Here is an 18965-nt window from a genome sequence, read left to right as displayed (position 1 = left end):
TGTTACACTGTTATAATTCAACGAGGATATGTATGTGTACACGGCTGATTGACAGTGAAAGTTCTGGAAAAATATTATGTTACTTATTTTCCTCATGATCTTTTGATTACGAGTCACATACGCATATACTATTGTGAAATCTAACTTGTATTCAAATAAATTTTGTAATATATTAAATTTACCTCAGACTCGTAGCCAAACGGACTGTAACTGTTCCGAAAGTAGTTCTAAACTTACTCAGAAAAATAAAGATATATCTTTTCCTCCAATTTTGATCACATCAGGAATGACAAAATCAGGTGTTATACCCGCTCAAAACCAATAATCTTACGGTAAAATAGTGCGTATAGTTTTCAATCGGAGTAACAAAAATTATTTTTTTTGGTTGCGATTTCATGTCTGACTAAAATAAAACACATATAATCAGGGCCTCCTTACGTCTTGGGCCTCCCTGCCATTGCAGAGGCAGTAGTTCCGCCACTGCCTACCCTACAAAGTTTTTTTTTTTTTTTTTCTGTTCGTAAGATTGCTCTAATTTAGACTTTAGCCTGGCAATGTCAGCTTATGACCTTTGTCTGATCAAGTTTTTCACCCTGGCAGATGTTATTGGGTACTAGAGTAGACGAAATTTGTCACTTGGTGTTGGTGAGCTCATTGCTTGATGAAATGACAAAGCGACTGTTTGTGACAAGCTGCTTGCAAAATGGATCTGCAGTCATTCAGTTCACTGAAGGATTTTTTTTTTTCAATCTTATCAACTAGAACACAAAACCTTTTGTACGAATGCAACAAATACTCCGCGTGCTGCTATGCTCAGTGGAGGGATGATCGGTGGTGTTGGGCGCTCGAAAATGCCTGTTACGTGATGTCATGCAGATGACGTCACTAGCAGAAAACCCTGTATGTGGAATTATCAATTATGTCATTGCTGGAACTCCCGCGCTTCGATGTTGATCCCATCCAAAATACAAAATCCGTTTATCTTGTTCCAATCTATCGTACTGCTGAAAGGAAGTTCCGTCTTCGAAGCGAAGATTATCCTCCGGAAAATCTAATTCTTTAGATTTGTTTGCTTTATGCTCAGAACTGTCCTCCTAGCATTGTTTAAATAGCCCTTTCTTTGACTATAAAAAACATTATTAGGATGAATAAATACACACTAATTTTACTTTATAATACTGATCCATTAAATAATACAATAAAACAATTTAATATAAACAACGGAATGTGCAAATTGTACATATAACAGAAAAGACAATCCCTTTATAAACATCCAAGCGTATGTCGCTGCACTTAGTGAGCAACTTTGTAACTTAGGATGCCACATAGATTTGCTGTGATGATTACTAAATTAATCCTTCATACTAAATGTCGCCTTATGCAGAGTTGTTTCGACGTATGATTAGCGTCATACTAAAGGCCTGACTACTGCAGGAAACATGTTAGTCGAACTCTTTAGTATGACTAATCACGCGTCTGAACGACTCTGCATAAGACCCATAGGGCCTTATGCAGAGTCGTTCTGAAGAGTGATTAGAACCATACTAAAGAGCTCGACTAACATATGTTTCCTACAGTAGTCAGGTCTTTAGTATGACGCTAATCATACATCAAAACGACTCTGCATAAGGCCTATAATGATTAGTAAATTTAGTATGAGGGATTAATTCCGCTCTTTCCAAATACAATTTCTCCCAGGCTCGTGGTAGTCAGCACGCCGTCGTGGTAGTCAGCACCTTGATATTTGCAATCAGCGCCAGTCGTGGCAATCAGCACCAAACCGTCTTGAAGTAGTAAAATGCCTTTGCGATTTGCAAACACTGGATCGATAGTTTTCAACTTTTAATGGCCGATTTGCTGCGCGTATACAGTTGTATTGGTTGTTTGGCCAGGTGGTCGCAGTTTGCAATGCACAATGCCTCAAGCAGTCCACCAAATACAGATTATAATCTCCTGGTGAGTGGTGGTTTTAGTTCTTTGTGCTAGAATTATGTGGTACCATATTAACCAATGACGGTGCCCTGAAGTATCGTTTTTAAAAAATCTCGCACGTCAACACTCGATTCAGAAATGGATCCTTTTCTGACGAGTAAACAGAGAAACATGAATTATTTGTTCGTGTCGCTTTCTGACCGTCAATAAACTCATGCAGAATTCATTATTCTATTTCAAGTATTATACCGTTCTACAAGCTGATGGAAATATTGAGAAATATTTTCTGCACTACAATTGAATGCGTATCCCAATGGCTCACAGTTAGGCAACTGTTGGCTTCAAAGTTCCACAAGCTGTGGCAAAGCCCGCACTGACGCCCAGGAAGGTTATGCATTGCGTTTGGTAGGATTCGATGTGCATCGCGCACCATGAGCTGCTGTTGCCGAGATGAACCACAGACTTAGACATGGAACAATTGGAAAGAAACGGACTGAAGTAGTCAATAAAAATGGTGTGGTGTACCACGCTGAAAACGCCAGACCGCGTACATCTTTAACTACCCGTCAGATCTTGAGACAACTTGGCTGGGAGATTTTAATGCATCCATCATACGAGTCCGGACTCTAACGGTCAGACTATAATTTGTTTCGATCTCTGCAGAGCTTCCTGAATGGTGTTAAGTTAATTTCAAGAGACCTCTGAAAACCACGTATCACAAGTTTTACAGCGACGGGATTATGGTGTTGCCGAAAAAATGGCAGAAGGTAATCGAACAAAGTGGTTATAATGTTATTTATTTATACATATTTCTGGACAATGGCCTTAAGCCTGTTACGTATGAGGAATGACATCCCTTGGCGAGCATACTATCCGGGCAAGTGAGGGAAGGATGGAAGCGGATTAGATCATCCCAGCATTTTCCTGGTTTGAATGAGGAATTTTTCAGAATGCCTGATCTGTATAAGTTTTTACGCCTTTTCGATCGAGTACCCCAATCAGGAATCTAACCCAGGACCGCTCACAGTAATGTTATTTTCAAATAACTATAAAGGTATTCTCAATTTTGACCTCCAAAGACAATCCTTTTTTTTTTTTGAGAACCTAATATAACACAATAAAAATTACGTCTTTCATGTTATCAATACCAAACTAAAAGTTTGCTATTGTTTTCACTAAGGGACAGTAAGAGAGTCCATAACTCATAAATTGTGGTAGAGACGCGTAAAGTTAAAAAGTTACTAACTAAAAGAATGAGATTAAATATATGAAATTCACTACAAAAGACTTATTACAATTTTTGAGGTATTTGTGAATGGGCGGTAAGATAATACCCGCATCACATCTAAGGAAATATAGGTATATGACTAAATAATAATAATAATAATAATAATAATAATAATAATAATAATAATAATAATAATAATAATAATAATAATAATAATAATAATAATAATAATAATAATAATAAACGTCCGCTTTCAACCGACTTTGTTCCGTCATTGCGTTTTCAAGCTACAATTTATTATTATTATTATTATTATTATTATTATTATTATTATTATTATTATTATTATTATTTAGTAGTAGTAGTAGTAGTTGTTGTTTTCGAAAATTCGGCTGGTCATCATAACACCGAATAGTGTGGAAATTGGAAGGGGAGTCAGACAAGGATGTAGTTTGTCGCCCCAATTATTCAACATTTACAGTGAATGGTTAATGAAGGAAGCATTAATGGGAATTGGAGATTTCAAGATTGGAGGGCAGATCATTAACAAGATCAGGTATACAGATGATACGATTATTTATAGCTAGAACAGAAGAAAGATTATAGGAGATAATTGACAAAATAGTTGATACTGGGAAACTGTATGGAATGGAAATCAACATCGAAAAATCGAAAGTCATGAGAATATCCCGTGGAAACGGATCAGAATAGAACAAAGAGAACTTAAAGATGTCGATCATTTCAAGTATCTGGGAAGTATTTTGACAAGAGACGCTTACTACACCAAAGAGATTAAGTCAAGAACTGCCATAGCCAAAGAAGTATTCAACAAGAAAAGATCACTCTAGTAATTAATGTAACTAGCAGGCTTAATATTGGAGTAAGAAAGAAGTTGAAGTACTACATATGGACCATTGGGCTGTATGATTCAGACTTGGACAGAAACAGTAACAAACGAAGATGTTTTAAAACGAGTAGGATAGAAGACGACACTTTTAGTCAGCATTCTTTATCCTCTTTCCCTAGACAGCATCCTTCCTAGGAAGTCCAATTGGATTGGACACGTCTTGCGGAGAAATTGTCTTCTTCTACCACCATGGAAGGAAAGCACGGAGTAGGAAGAAAAACACAACCACCAATCAATGATTTGAAAAATAATATATATATATATATTGGGAGTTAAAAAAGGAAGCTGAATATCGAGAAACGTGGAAGAAATATTTCCAGATCCAAACCTAAACTTTAAAAAATAATTAAATCCTCAGGACCTGCCAAAAGGCATATTACTACTACTACTACTACTACTACTACTACTACTACTACTACTACTACTACTACTAGCACTGGAAGCAAATAGTTCTATGGCTAGGTTGGCCTATAGGCTCCATTTTGTCTTATTTTTGTTTCAAAATATTCTCTCCTGTCGTCCAGGTGTTGGTTGATTTAACGGTTGATCCTAAATACTCCGTGATTGTGGTTCGCTTCATTTAATGTCCTTGTAGTGAAATATTAATATTATGATTTAGATTTGTGTACTTACATGTATATCTGTGTTAAATATTATGTATACTAATTTATAAGCATTTAACGATTTTTTAGACACTTAATCTATTCAGTCCCAATCTATGAAAGTTAACAATGAAAAATTATGCACGATACATACTTCAGTGGTGACATATAAATAAAAAGAAAGATAATATTGACAATACTTTTTTAAGAGAGAGAGAGAGAAAGGACTGTGAGGTACCTCGTATGGCTTTTTCGTAGTAGCCAATGGGTAAAAGCTGTCTCCAAATTTCAGTATACATTGTTCTTTCGCTGTGAACAATTTCCCAGGGAGTTTATCTTGATGTGCATACGGAACCCTGTCACTTTGCTTCGGTCTATCGTTTAGACAAGATACTTGTTTCCTGTGAAGAAAGAAAATAAGAAAATTGTAATAGTAAAGATGCATAAGAAATAAAATAGCAAAAGGTGTTTACTGAATTATGTGAATTCATTCCTAAAGATGGTGAAAACTTCAAAAGTTCAAAATCTGTCGTTGCTGAAGCATCTTGCCCTTATTGGCTGTTCTTGGAAGCTGATCTATTACCCGTCTACCACCATTTTTATGGTAGTGAAATATGAACATACATACAGGGTTTAACTTGTTGTAAGAAACTTCAGGAGGTAATTTTTGACACCGAGATAAACAGAAAAGGTCCTATGAACATATAGCATATTAGGCATACTGGCAGAGGCAGCGAGGGCAGAGAGCGTGGGAACAGGGTGGACAGCAACGCATGCATGACAACGCCGGATCATGGATTGGCGAACCCGTTTGAAGATATCTGGATCATGGTGAGCAATTGTACAGGTGCTAAGGTGATTATGTTACAAGTTGTTGACATCGTTGACAGGAGCACCATTGTAGCATACACCACACTTTTAATGTGTTCTCACAGATAAAATTCCAGTGGATTCAGGTTCGGAGACCGGGCAGGCTAATGCACTTGGCCGTCACACCCAATCCAACGTCTTGGGAATTTGTTGTTCAACCACCGACGGGCATTTACACTGAAGTGTGAGGGAGCCCCATCATGGATATACCACATGTTGCGGCGAATCACAAGGGAAACATTTTCTAAAATTCGGGCAGTGTATCCTGCAAAAATGTCAAGTACTGTACTCCATTCATTGGGTAGCATGTTTGAGCCGATGCATGTTTGAGCCAACCCTTCCAAACGTGGCCTTATCAATGAACAGTACTAATGTCTGAACAGCATGATGAGAGTGGTCTATTGAATGAATCATTGGCAGAATGCTTCACGTGGTTGGAAGTCTGCTTCTGTCAGTACGTGTACCCTTTAGTAGTAGGCCCCGACGTATATTGAGCCGAGTCAGCAAAAATTTTTGTGACGTCATAGGTCAAAGGTCAATGACCTTGGCCCGGGGTCAATGACCTAGGGGTACCTAGGACCACCCCCTCTAAATTTTGGCAGGGGTACCATGCCCCACCCCCTAAATTTTGGCAGGGGTACATAGGACCACCCCCCTTAAATTTTGGAAATTGCCAAATCTAAAAATTTGGTATGGTAGCATAGGACCATAGTATGTACCCCTATCAGTATAGGGGGTCTATGTCGTTCCCTTTCATGGGTAAAAAATTGCCAAAAATTCAAATTTCGGGGGTTTTTGACCTAATTTATCCCCTTTGATGAGGTATTATTACCCTATATAGTTATATGGGCGTATACAGGGGTCCATTCCCTTTCATAAGACATGGGTATATTAATGCACCCCTTGAAAAATTTGGGAGGGGTACCTTGGCCCACCCCTTAAATTTTGGAAATTGCCCAATTTAAACATTGGATATTATAGTACAGGACCCTAATATGTATTATGATAAATTTGGGCGGTCCACCTTGTTTCCTTCTGGGGGTACAAAATTGCCAAAAATATAAACGTAAGCAATACGTTGTACCACGTGTTTGGTTTTCGACCTAATTTATCTCCTTGGATGAGGTCCTATTACCTTATATAGTTATATGGTCATGTATAGTGGTCCATTATCTATCATAAGACATGGGTACATTGGTGCACCCCTTGAAAAATTTGGGAAGAGTACCTTGGCCCACCCCTTAAATTTTGGAAATTGCCAAATCTAAAAATTTGGTGTGGTAGCCTAGGACCATAGTATGTACCTCTATCAGTATTGGGTGTCTATGTCGTTCCCTTTCATGGGTAAAAAATTGCCAAAAATTCAAATTTCGGGGGTTTTTGACGTAATTTATCCCCTTTGATGAGGTGTTATTACCCTATATAGTTATATGTGCGTATACAGGAGTCTATTATCTTTCATAAGATATGGGTACATTGGTGCACCCCTTTAAAAATTTGGGAGGGGTACCTTGGCCCACCCCTTAAATTTTAGAAATTGCCCAATTTAAACATTGGGTATTATAGTACAGGACCCTAATATGTATTATGATAAATTTGGATGGTCCACCTCGTTCCCTTTTAGGGGTACAAAATTGCCAAAATATAAACGTAAGCAATACGTAGTACCACGTGTTTGGATTTTGGTCGCTTTTATCCCCGTTGATGAGGTCCTATTACCTTATATGGTTATATGGACGTATACAGGTGTCCATTACCTTTCATAAGACATGGGTACATTAATGCACCCCTTAAAAAATTTGGGAGGGGTACCTTGGCCCACCCCTTAAATTTTGGAAATTGACCAATTTAAACATTGGGTATTATAGTATAGGACCCTAATATGTATTATGATAAATTTGGATGGTCCACCTCGTTCCCTTTTTAGGGGTATAAAATTGTCAAAAATATAAACGTAAGCAATACGTTGTACCACGTGTTTGTTCTTTTGGCCCATTTATCCCCTTGGATGAGGTCCTACTACATTATATAGTTATATGGTTATGTATAGGGGTCTATTTCCTATCATAAGACATGGGTATATTGGTGCACCCCTTGAAAAATTTGGGAGGGGTACCTTGGCCCACCCCTTCATTTTTAGAAATTGCCCATTTTACACCTTTGGTATAATAGTATAGGACCCTAATATATATTACTATAAATTTGGGTGGTCCACCTCGTTCCCTTTTAGGGGTACCAAATTGCCAAAATTTTAGTACAACCACGTGTTTGGACTTTTGACCTAATTTATCGCCTTTGATGAGGTGTTATTATCCTATATGGTTATATGGGCGTATACAGGGTTCATTACCTTTCATAAAACATGGGTATATTAATGCACCCCTTGAAAAATTTGGGAGAGGTACCTTGGCCCACCCCTTAAATTTTGGAAATTGCCCAATTTAAACATTTGGTATAATAGTATAGGACCCTAATATATATTACTATAAACTCGTTCCCGTTTAGGGGTACAAAATTGCCAAAATATAAACGTAAGCAATACGTTGTACCACGTGTTTCGTTTTTTTACCTAATTTATTCCATTGGATGAAGTCCTATTACCTTATATCGTTATATGGTCACGTATGGGGATTCATTTCCTATCATAAGACATAGGTACATTTGTGCACCCCGTTTAAATTTTTGGGAGGGGTACTTTGGCCCACCCCTTTAATTTTGGAAATTGCCCCTTTTACATGTTTGGTATTATAGTATAGGACCCTAATATAGATTAGTATAAATTTGGATGATTCACCTCGTTTCCTTTCATGGGTACGAAATTGCCAAATTTTAGTACAACCACGTGTTTGGTTTTGGCTCAATTTATCCCCTTGGATGAGGTCCTATTACCTTATATGGTTATATGGCCATGTATGTATTGGTCCATTTCCTATTATAAGACATGTGTACATTGATGCACCCCAGGGAGGGGATTCGGTATCATAGTACATGCCTCAACATGTATCATGATAAATTTGGATGGTCCATCTTGTTCCCTTTCATGGGTAAAAAATTGCTAAAATATAAACATAAGCAATATGTTGTACCATGTGTTTGGTTTCTGGCCCAATTTTTCCCCTTTGATGATGTTCTATTACGTTATATGGTTATATGGACATGTATATGGGTTCATTTCCTATCATAAGACATGGGTACATTGACGCATACTTTAAAAATTTGGGAGGGGTATCTTGGCTCATCCACTCGGTTTTAGAAATTGTTTAATATAAGCATTTGGTATCATAGTACAGGACCTCAATATGTACCACTATAAATTTGGATGGTCCACATCGTTCCCTTTCATGGGTAAAGAACTACCAAAAATCAAATTTTGGAGGTTATTGACCCCGTCTTATAAGGTTTTAACGCGTTATATGGGTATGTACAGAGGTTTATTACCTTCATATGTTTATGTTCCCTTTTAAATTTGGGAATTATCAAATAACAAAATTCGGTAAACGTTTTCTAGGACCCATTGGTGTCCCTCTTATGGCCAAATATTCAAAATTTAAAGGTTATTGACCGGCTTTATTATTGAATAAGTACAGGATTTATTACTTTTTTCATAAGACACAGGTGTGTTTGTGTACCAATCTTAAATTTTGGGAGGGGGTACATTTCTTATTGTCATATCAATAATTGGTAATTGTTCTTAGAAGTGGGTGGTATCTCTTTCTTTGGGTAAATCATTGTCAAATATGAGTATGATCACGTGATCAGTTATTGACCTATGATGGGATTAGGAGCCCAGGACATTGGTACATTTAAACTTTATAGGATAATTTGAGAATGCGTCATTGGTATTGATTATTACAGCCAAATATAAACGTAAGCAATACGATTTACCACGTGATTGACCTTGATGAGGTAGTGTACAGGGATACATAGCTAACCTTATTGAATCTTATGACTCATAGTCTTAAGGAAATACTGGCAAAGTTATTGTTGATGCAATTTGATTGGTGGATCACTATCTTTCGTGCAATCTGATTGGCTGATCACTATCTTTCGTGCAATCTGATTGGTTGCTGATGTTCAAATCTTTGCTGCATTCAGTTTTAAGTTTTGTTTAACATTTAAAAATCTTGGTTTCGTTCAACATTTTGCACTCACTGATAAATATGATCAAAACCGTTTATTTGTTAATCGAATAGTTAAAAACCGGATAAAGTTTGACGGTTAACCGTGAAACGTAAAATTTTTTTGTTTGAAAGTTTTTGTTTGAAAACTCTTGTTTCAAATTTGTTTGAATTTTTTTGAAAACCGTTTATTTGTTAATCGAATAGTTAAAAAACCGGATAAAGTTTGACGGTTAACCGTGAAACGTAAAATTTTTAGTTTGAATTTTTTCTTTGAAACTTTGCTTGAAAATTCTTGCTTTCAAATTTTTGTTTGAATTTTTTGTTTCAGAATTTTGTTTGAAATTTCTTTGACAACTTTTGTTTCAAAATTTTTTGTTTAAAAATTTTTCGTTTGAAATTAAAAAAATTTTTGTATCAAAATTTTGTTTAAAATTTTTGTTTGAAATTTTTCGTTTCCAAATTTTTTGTTTGAAATTTTTTGTTTCAAAATTTTGTTTGAATTTTTTGTTTAAAATTTTTCGTTTCAAAATTTTGTTTGAATTTTTCGTTTCCAAATTTTTTCGTTTCAAAAATTTTGTTTCAAAGTTTGGTTTGACATTTTTAAAAGTTTGTGCACTCAATAGTAAAGAACCTGAACTGTTTAGAACAAAAACCTCTGGCAACATTGTGGTGCACGTCAGAACATGGGGTTGTACTTGAAATGAAAAAAAAAACACTTCATTGAAATGGATCATTTTATTACACTCCACATACATCCATACCAGATAGTGGTTCTGGATATTGTCGATACAATGTATTTTGAACTTCGTGCACTAGTTTGTCTTTAGCATATAATTTTAATTCCAATTGAAGTCTTTTAAGGTCTATTGCAATATCAATTGGTGGAAACTCAATGTCCATTTGATCACAAATAAACTGTTTATCAATACAGGTATGCACCCACGAACGATGTTGACAACCATCACAATATCTAGATACATGTTGTACAATATGCATAACACATTTTTCAAAATAGTACTTTTTCAGGAATATACTTGTTTTGTTGCACACTTCCACTGCATGTTTAACACACTGAAATATGCTGATGAATTTGTTCCATTCCGTTTGCGTTAGATACACCATGTTGCGAGGGACATGGAATGTACTCTTTTTACGTAACAGCACCATCTTCTCTTCGAGGACTGTACGTAGCACCACTTCATGATTTGAGCCTAATGATTTGACTATGGTCACATTTAGCTCATCATGAAAATAATCGTTTGGTCGATTCGTGCCATTCTTCACAGGTCGGTTGTACACCAAATTGTTCTGCTTTGCCCAATCGAATCACTGGTTCAAATGTTCTAGCACTGATACCAATCATCACATGTTTTGTTTGAAATATATTGATTGGATAATAGCTTGCGAAGATGAACTCTTTATCGTTAGAAGTACACATCTTTCCTCCTGAAAAGCACTTGCTCAAATGATTTCGTGGGATGACACTGTATTTGCTGGTTTATAGTTATTGCTGACGTCATTGGAAAGGAATGTGCTGACGTTTGAATTCATGATTTCATCACAGTTACTGACGTCATGCCGACCAACCAAATTCATACAACTATGTCTAATGTGCTGACGTTTGAATCACAATTGCTGACGAATCCGGCTGTGTACTAAATTCAAATTGATGACTTCGACCCAAGAATCCTTTGTAACATAAAGATACAGATCCAGTATTTAAGAAACGCAGCAGTTCTTCTTGTTTTGATGCCTCCATGGGTAAATATCTTGCTGGTAAAATTATATTCTTATCATTTTCAAGCTTCACTACGATTCTTAATCCAAACTTTGTAGGGATTTTTTGGCTAGCTAAGATTCTATAAGGTACATTCTGTTGTAAATCAGTAATCTTGGTAAATGATTTCATCACATCACGCGTATTTAGAAACTGCATACAAGTAGCCATGATGACGTTATCATGAATACTAACTCGAACGATGATGCAAAACCGATGACGTTACAACATCATGTTCTGACGTGCACCACAATGTTGCCAGAGGTTTTTGTTCTAAACAGTTCAGGTTCTTTACTATTGAGTGCACAAACTTTTAAAAATGTCAAACCAAACTTTGAAACAAAATTTTTGAAACGAAAAAATTTGGAAACGAAAAATTCAAACAAAATTTTGAAACGAAAAATTTTAAACAAAAAATTCAAACAAAATTTTGAAACAAAAAATTTCAAACAAAAAATTTGGAAACGAAAAATTTCAAACAAAAATTTTAAACAAAATTTTGATACAAAAATTTTTTTAAATTTCAAACGAAAAATTTTTAAACAAAAAATTTTGAAACAAAAGTTGTCAAAGAAATTTCAAACAAAATTCTGAAACAAAAAATTCAAACAAAAATTTGAAAGCAAGAATTTTCAAGCAAAGTTTCAAACAAAAAATTCAAACTAAAAATTTTACGTTTCACGGTTAACCGTCAAACTTTATCCGGTTTTTTAACTATTCGATTAACAAATAAACGGTTTTCGAAAAAATTCAAACAAATTTGAAACAAGAGTTTTCAAACAAAAACTTTCAAACAAAAAAATTTTACGTTTCACGGTTAACCGTCAAACTTTATCCGGTTTTTAACTATTCGATTAACAAATAAACGGTTTTGATCATATTTATCAGTGAGTGCAAAATGTTGAACGAAACCAAGATTTTTAAATGTTAAACAAAACTTAAAACTGAATGCAGCAAAGATTTGAACATCAGCAACCAATCAGATTGCACGAAAGATAGTGATCAGCCAATCAGATTGCACGAAAGATAGTGATCCACCAATCAAATTGCATCAACAATAACTTTGCCAGTATTTCCTTAAGACTATGAGTCATAAGATTCAATAAGGTTAGCTATGTATCCCTGTACACTACCTCATCAAGGTCAATCACGTGGTAAATCGTATTGCTTACGTTTATATTTGGCTGTAATAATCAATACCAATGACGCATTCTCAAATTATCCTATAAAGTTTAAATGTACCAATGTCCTGGGCTCCTAATCCCATCATAGGTCAATAACTGATCACGTGATCATACTCATATTTGACAATGATTTACCCAAAGAAAGAGATACCACCCAATTCTAAGAACAATTACCAATTATTGATATGACAATAAGAAATGTACCCCCTCCCAAAATTTAAGATTGGTACACAAACACACCCGTGTCTTATGAAAAAAGTAATAAATCCTGTACTTATTCAATAATAAAGCCGGTCAATAACCTTTAAATTTTGAATATTTGGCCATAAGAGGGACACCAATGGGTCCTAGAAAACGTTTACCGAATTTTGTTATTTGATAATTCCCAAATTTAAAAGGGAACATAAACATATGAAGGTAATAAACCTCTGTACATACCCATATAACGCGTTAAAACCTTATAAGACGGGGTCAATAACCTCCAAAATTTGATTTTTGGTAGTTCTTTACCCATGAAAGGGAACGATGTGGACCATCCAAATTTATAGTGGTACATATTGAGGTCCTGTACTATGATACCAAATGCTTATATTAAACAATTTCTAAAACCGAGTGGATGAGCCAAGATACCCCTCCCAAATTTTTAAAGTATGCGTCAATGTACCCATGTCTTATGATAGGAAATGAACCCATATACATGTCCATATAACCATATAACGTAATAGAACATCATCAAAGGGGAAAAATTGGGCCAGAAACCAAACACATGGTACAACATATTGCTTATGTTTATATTTTAGCAATTTTTTACCCATGAAAGGGAACAAGATGGACCATCCAAATTTATCATGATACATGTTGAGGCATGTACTATGATACCGAATCCCCTCCCTGGGGTGCATCAATGTACACATGTCTTATAATAGGAAATGGACCAATACATACATGGCCATATAACCATATAAGGTAATAGGACCTCATCCAAGGGGATAAATTGAGCCAAAACCAAACACGTGGTTGTACTAAAATTTGGCAATTTCGTACCCATGAAAGGAAACGAGGTGAATCATCCAAATTTATACTAATCTATATTAGGGTCCTATACTATAATACCAAACATGTAAAAGGGGCAATTTCCAAAATTAAAGGGGTGGGCCAAAGTACCCCTCCCAAAAATTTAAACGGGGTGCACAAATGTACCTATGTCTTATGATAGGAAATGAATCCCCATACGTGACCATATAACGATATAAGGTAATAGGACTTCATCCAATGGAATAAATTAGGTAAAAAAACGAAACACGTGGTACAACGTATTGCTTACGTTTATATTTTGGCAATTTTGTACCCCTAAACAGGAACGAGTTTATAGTAATATATATTAGGGTCCTATACTATTATACCAAATGTTTAAATTGGGCAATTTCCAAAATTTAAGGGGTGGGCCAAGGTACCTCTCCCAAATTTTTCAAGGGGTGCATTAATATACCCATGTTTTATGAAAGGTAATGAACCCTGTATACGCCCATATAACCATATAGGATAATAACACCTCATCAAAGGCGATAAATTAGGTCAAAAGTCCAAACACGTGGTTGTACTAAAATTTTGGCAATTTGGTACCCCTAAAAGGGAACGAGGTGGACCACCCAAATTTATAGTAATATATATTAGGGTCCTATACTATTATACCAAAGGTGTAAAATGGGCAATTTCTAAAAATGAAGGGGTGGGCCAAGGTACCCCTCCCAAATTTTTCAAGGGGTGCACCAATATACCCATGTCTTATGATAGGAAATAGACCCCTATACATAACCATATAACCATATAAGGTAATAGGACCTCATCAACGGGGATAAAATCGACCAAAATCCAAACACGTGGTACTACGTATTGCTTACGTTTATATTTTGGCAATTTTGTACCCCTAAAAGGGAACGAGGTGGACCATCCAAATTTATCATAATACATATTAGGGTCCTGTACTATAATACCCAATGTTTAAATTGGGCAATTTCTAAAATTTAAGGGGTGGGCCAAGGTACCCCTCCCAAATTTTTAAAGGGGTGCACCAATGTACCCATATCTTATGAAAGATAATAGACTCCTGTATACGCACATATAACTATATAGGGTAATAACACCTCATCAAAGGGGATAAATTACGTCAAAAACCCCCGAAATTTGAATTTTTGGCAATTTTTTACCCATGAAAGGGAACGACATAGACACCCAATACTGATAGAGGTACATACTATGGTCCTAGGCTACCACACCAAATTTTTAGATTTGGCAATTTCCAAAATTTAAGGGGTGGGCCAAGGTACTCTTCCCAAATTTTTCAAGGGGTGCACCAATGTACCCATGTCTTATGATAGATAATGGACCACTATACATGACCATATAACTATATAAGGTAATAGGACCTCATCCAAGGAGATAAATTAGGTCGAAAACCAAACACGTGGTACAACGTATTGCTTACGTTTATATTTTTGGCAATTTTGTACCCCCAGAAGGAAACAAGGTGGACCGCCCAAATTTATCATAATACATATTAGGGTCCTGTACTATAATATCCAATGTTTAAATTGGGCAATTTCCAAAATTTAAGGGGTGGGCCAAGGTACCCCTCCCAAATTTTTCAAGGGGTGCATTAATATACCCATGTCTTATGAAAGGGAATGGACCCCTGTATACGCCCATATAACTATATAGGGTAATAATACCTCATCAAAGGGGATAAATTAGGTCAAAAACCCCCGAAATTTGAATTTTTGGCAATTTTTTACCCATGAAAGGGAACGACATAGACCCCCTATACTGATAGGGGTACATACTATGGTCCTATGCTACCATACCAAATTTTTAGATTTGGCAATTTCCAAAATTTAAGGGGGATGGTCCTATGTACCCCTGCCAAAATTTAGGGGGTGGGGCATGGTACCCCTGCCAAAATTTAGAGGGGGTGGTCCTAGGTACCCCTAGGTCATTGACCCCGGGCCAAGGTCATTGACCTTTGACCTATGACGTCACAAAAATTTTTGCTGACGGCTCAATATACGTCGGGGCCTACTACTCCTTTGCAGGTGGTATGGGTACAAGGCATTTTCATGTAACGCACGCCACAAAGTCATGTGACTAACATGCATTTCACTACTAAATTCCCAGGTACTCGTACCTGGCTCATTGTCCACAGCTTCTAACACACGTTAATCCATAACACGTGTTCGTACACGACGGAGCCGACCACCATCCACATGGACAGATAGTGGGTCCCTGTTTCACACACGCGTCGATAAATTGCTGCAAACATCCTGTATGACGGTTGGTGTCTGTTAGGAATACGCTCCTGATAGAGTCATACTGCTTCACGTCCATTGCCATCCGTATAACAGTACTACATGAATAGGATATCGGCCTGTTCAAGGTTTGAATAATGTACCATGTTTTAGTCGATTACTGCCACTTGTCCTATTAACACTCGCAGCACAATGACCTCACTCCTGCCATGTAGCGTCTTGAACACAAGTGCCACCTGTGTGTGTGTGAGACGGGCTCCTATGTATTGAACACCAGCGCCATCTTTAGACTTTCTAGACCGCCATCTCTAAGCTTCTTGGTTTTCGATATCTACCACTTCGAACTTACTGTTCCCACGCTTTCGACCCTCGCTAACTCTGCAAATATTCCCAATATTCTCTATGTTCATAGGGTCCTTTTTGCTTATATTAGTGTCAGGAATCACCTTTTAGGATGAGCTGCTCTTATAACTTACAACATACTTGGACTCCTGTGAGTTCATTAATTTCATTTGTCTCGAAAATCAAGTGAGCTGCAGGGCTACAAGTGGGCTACAAGCTTAGAACTGTCGGAAATCCCCAAATGTCGGGACCACCCTAAACGACATTATAAGCTTATCTCACTCATACACATCGGAAGCATGCAGCAATTAAATGTAGGGATCAGTTATTTAATTACTGATATCATACTTTTCTTCTGCTACGGGTGTCTGCTGAGAAGCTGTGGTGATGGAATGTTCAAAATTTCTCTTTCAGTACTTAAATAACATACTTATTAAAACGTATCACTCAGAAAAATGTTTTATTTTTCTAACTCAAGTGTCCGCTTGATTCAGTTTTTTTTATTTTTTATTTTTTTTTTTTTATTGTTAGTTTCATTTACCTTCTCATGTGTACTGTGGGCGATATTAGGCGACTGCAGAACTTAAAAATATCCATATAAGATACATTTGGTTCTAATCCTTCTTGAGAAAGAGTGGTCTGCCAGCATCTGACAAGATGTCAAGAAAACTACTTCCTAACGACGTATGAAAATAGAGCGGTGAACGCTTCTGCTTAAGCGATATTGATGGTGCGAATAGATATCCAAATCGAACTGACGTGGTGCCGACCTGGCACCGAATTCTGAATCTTTAGACTTTTGATGTGCTCATGACAGAACATTGGAATTGGTTTTGATTAATACAGAATCTACACATGAAGATCCCGAGAAGCAATCTAAGCACCTAGTGAAAGCGAGCTGTGTTTTTGGTCACAATAACAAACTGCATAGCGTTCTTTCTTCATTCGACTATGTAAAGGGGAAAACTTTGATGTGGTCTTCAGCCTACTTTAAGTTTGGTCTTTTGAGGTATTCAGAGAGCTTGGGAGGTGCCAATCCCGTGATAAGAATTTGCATGGAAATGACTGAATAATTATTCAGCATTCGAGTGACACCAGTATTAGAGACGCTTGGATCGCTTTCGAAGGCTAAGAACACGTTTAGAACAATTAAATGTTGGGGTGTTTCACTTTCACATCGAAACATCGTCTCTACCATTTCCTTCTGCATGATTTATTCTCAGTAATGGAAGAAGGGAAGAAAAATATAAAATCATACAAGAAATGAACAGTTTAGATACCTAGGTTCTCGTACTAGTTCTTGTTTGCTTATTGGAATCAATAAAGTTTATTAGACAGGGAAATTGTTTTATAATGCTATTAAATTAACTTGTAAAGGTCATATTTCAATTACCTTATATTTCCATATAATCTATTACCTTTTAACAAAGTTCTGTATTTCTCTATTACTGCATGTTGACCATGTGACTTTTCCTGCACCCAGACTAGGAGACATAATATACTTCTGTGCATTACATCCATTCTGACCGTCGTGATTCATTCCTAAGCTGAAATATAAGCACAGCTTTTCAAAGTACATAATATATTAAGTTACAATGAAAATTTATTGTTTGTCTATTATCGGTACCCTGCGAAAAAATGCCTAGTTCGTGAATATATTAAGCACCAAACGTAATGAATTTGATTCGTAGTAATATTTGATTTACTTACGAATTTGTCTTGATAGTCGGTCTCCATAAATTTATAAAACCTGAATTCACTTGAACATTTAATTAAATTCGTAATTATATTATTATTATCGTTTCTACTAACAATAAGTATAATACGAGGGGGGCTGGAAAATTAATGAAATCACCAAGAAGAAATAAAAATTGAAACATATCATTGTAGTCATTAGAAAGGTCATGTATTGTGAACCTCTCATCCCTTATATGATCATTTTATCATTATTTCCTTTGTTGCAGGTTCTGTAAGAAGATATGGCGAAGGATCTAAGGAAATTCGAGAAGAATGAGGGGTCCCGGGTTCGATCCCAGCCCCCGCCAAGTGAACTTTGTGGTGGACAAACACCGTGTGCGTGGGTTTTCTCGGGGTTCTCCCGTTTCCTCCCACTTTCTTCATTCCACCATTTCATTCATTACTCACCATCACCGTCTCCTTTACCCTAACCGGCATAATCGTGGGACGTAAAACTCAAAGATTTCATTTCATTTCGAGAAGAATGAGCTTCGCAGTGTCATCAAGTTTTTGTGCTCCAAGACAAATGCTCTATGGAAATTCATAAAACTTTGCAGGATACTTTGGGGGAACACGCTCCTGGATATACAACAGTATCGAAGTGGGTGAGGCGTTTTAAGACTGGTCATCTTGAGACTGAAGATGAACCTCCCTCAGGCAGGTCTTCAAGTGCAGTGACCACGGAAAACATCGACAAAGTGCATAACATGATCATGAAGGATAGGCGCATATCGATCAAAAACATTACTGCGTGTGGGGAGATATCGCGTGAGCGTGAGAGTATCATAATAGCAGAATATTTGGACATGCAGAAGGTCAGTGCCAAATGGATCCCAAAATGTTTGAATGCTGATCAGAAGAGAACACGGGTGCAGATGTCACAGGAAATTTTGCAAGTTTCAAAACCCTGGTGAGCTCTTGTGCAGTCTGGTGACAGAAGATGAAACATGGCTGCACTACTAC

The 18965-nt window shown here is 36.7% G+C and overlaps 1 protein-coding gene across 1 annotated transcript in view; it reads right to left on the bottom strand.

Annotated features, from left to right (window-relative positions):
- LOC145671452 (uncharacterized) overlaps window positions 1-18965 on the bottom strand; it is a 94370-nt gene that overhangs the window by 25118 nt on the left and 50287 nt on the right. The window contains exons 7-8 of the mRNA XM_081740662.1: window positions 17684-17812; window positions 4908-5070 (exon numbers count right to left, since the gene is read on the bottom strand). Of these exons, the coding sequence (XP_081596788.1) occupies window positions 4908-5070; window positions 17684-17812 (292 nt within the window). The remainder of the gene's footprint in view (window positions 1-4907; window positions 5071-17683; window positions 17813-18965) is intronic.

Source organism: Thermobia domestica, chromosome 1, assembly GCF_964235325.1.
Source record: "Thermobia domestica chromosome 1, izTheDome1.hap1.1, whole genome shotgun sequence".
Taxonomy (NCBI): Eukaryota; Metazoa; Arthropoda; class Insecta; order Zygentoma; family Lepismatidae; genus Thermobia; species Thermobia domestica.
Note: the sequence above shows the minus strand (reverse complement) of the source record. Positions and strands in the feature narration are given on the sequence as shown.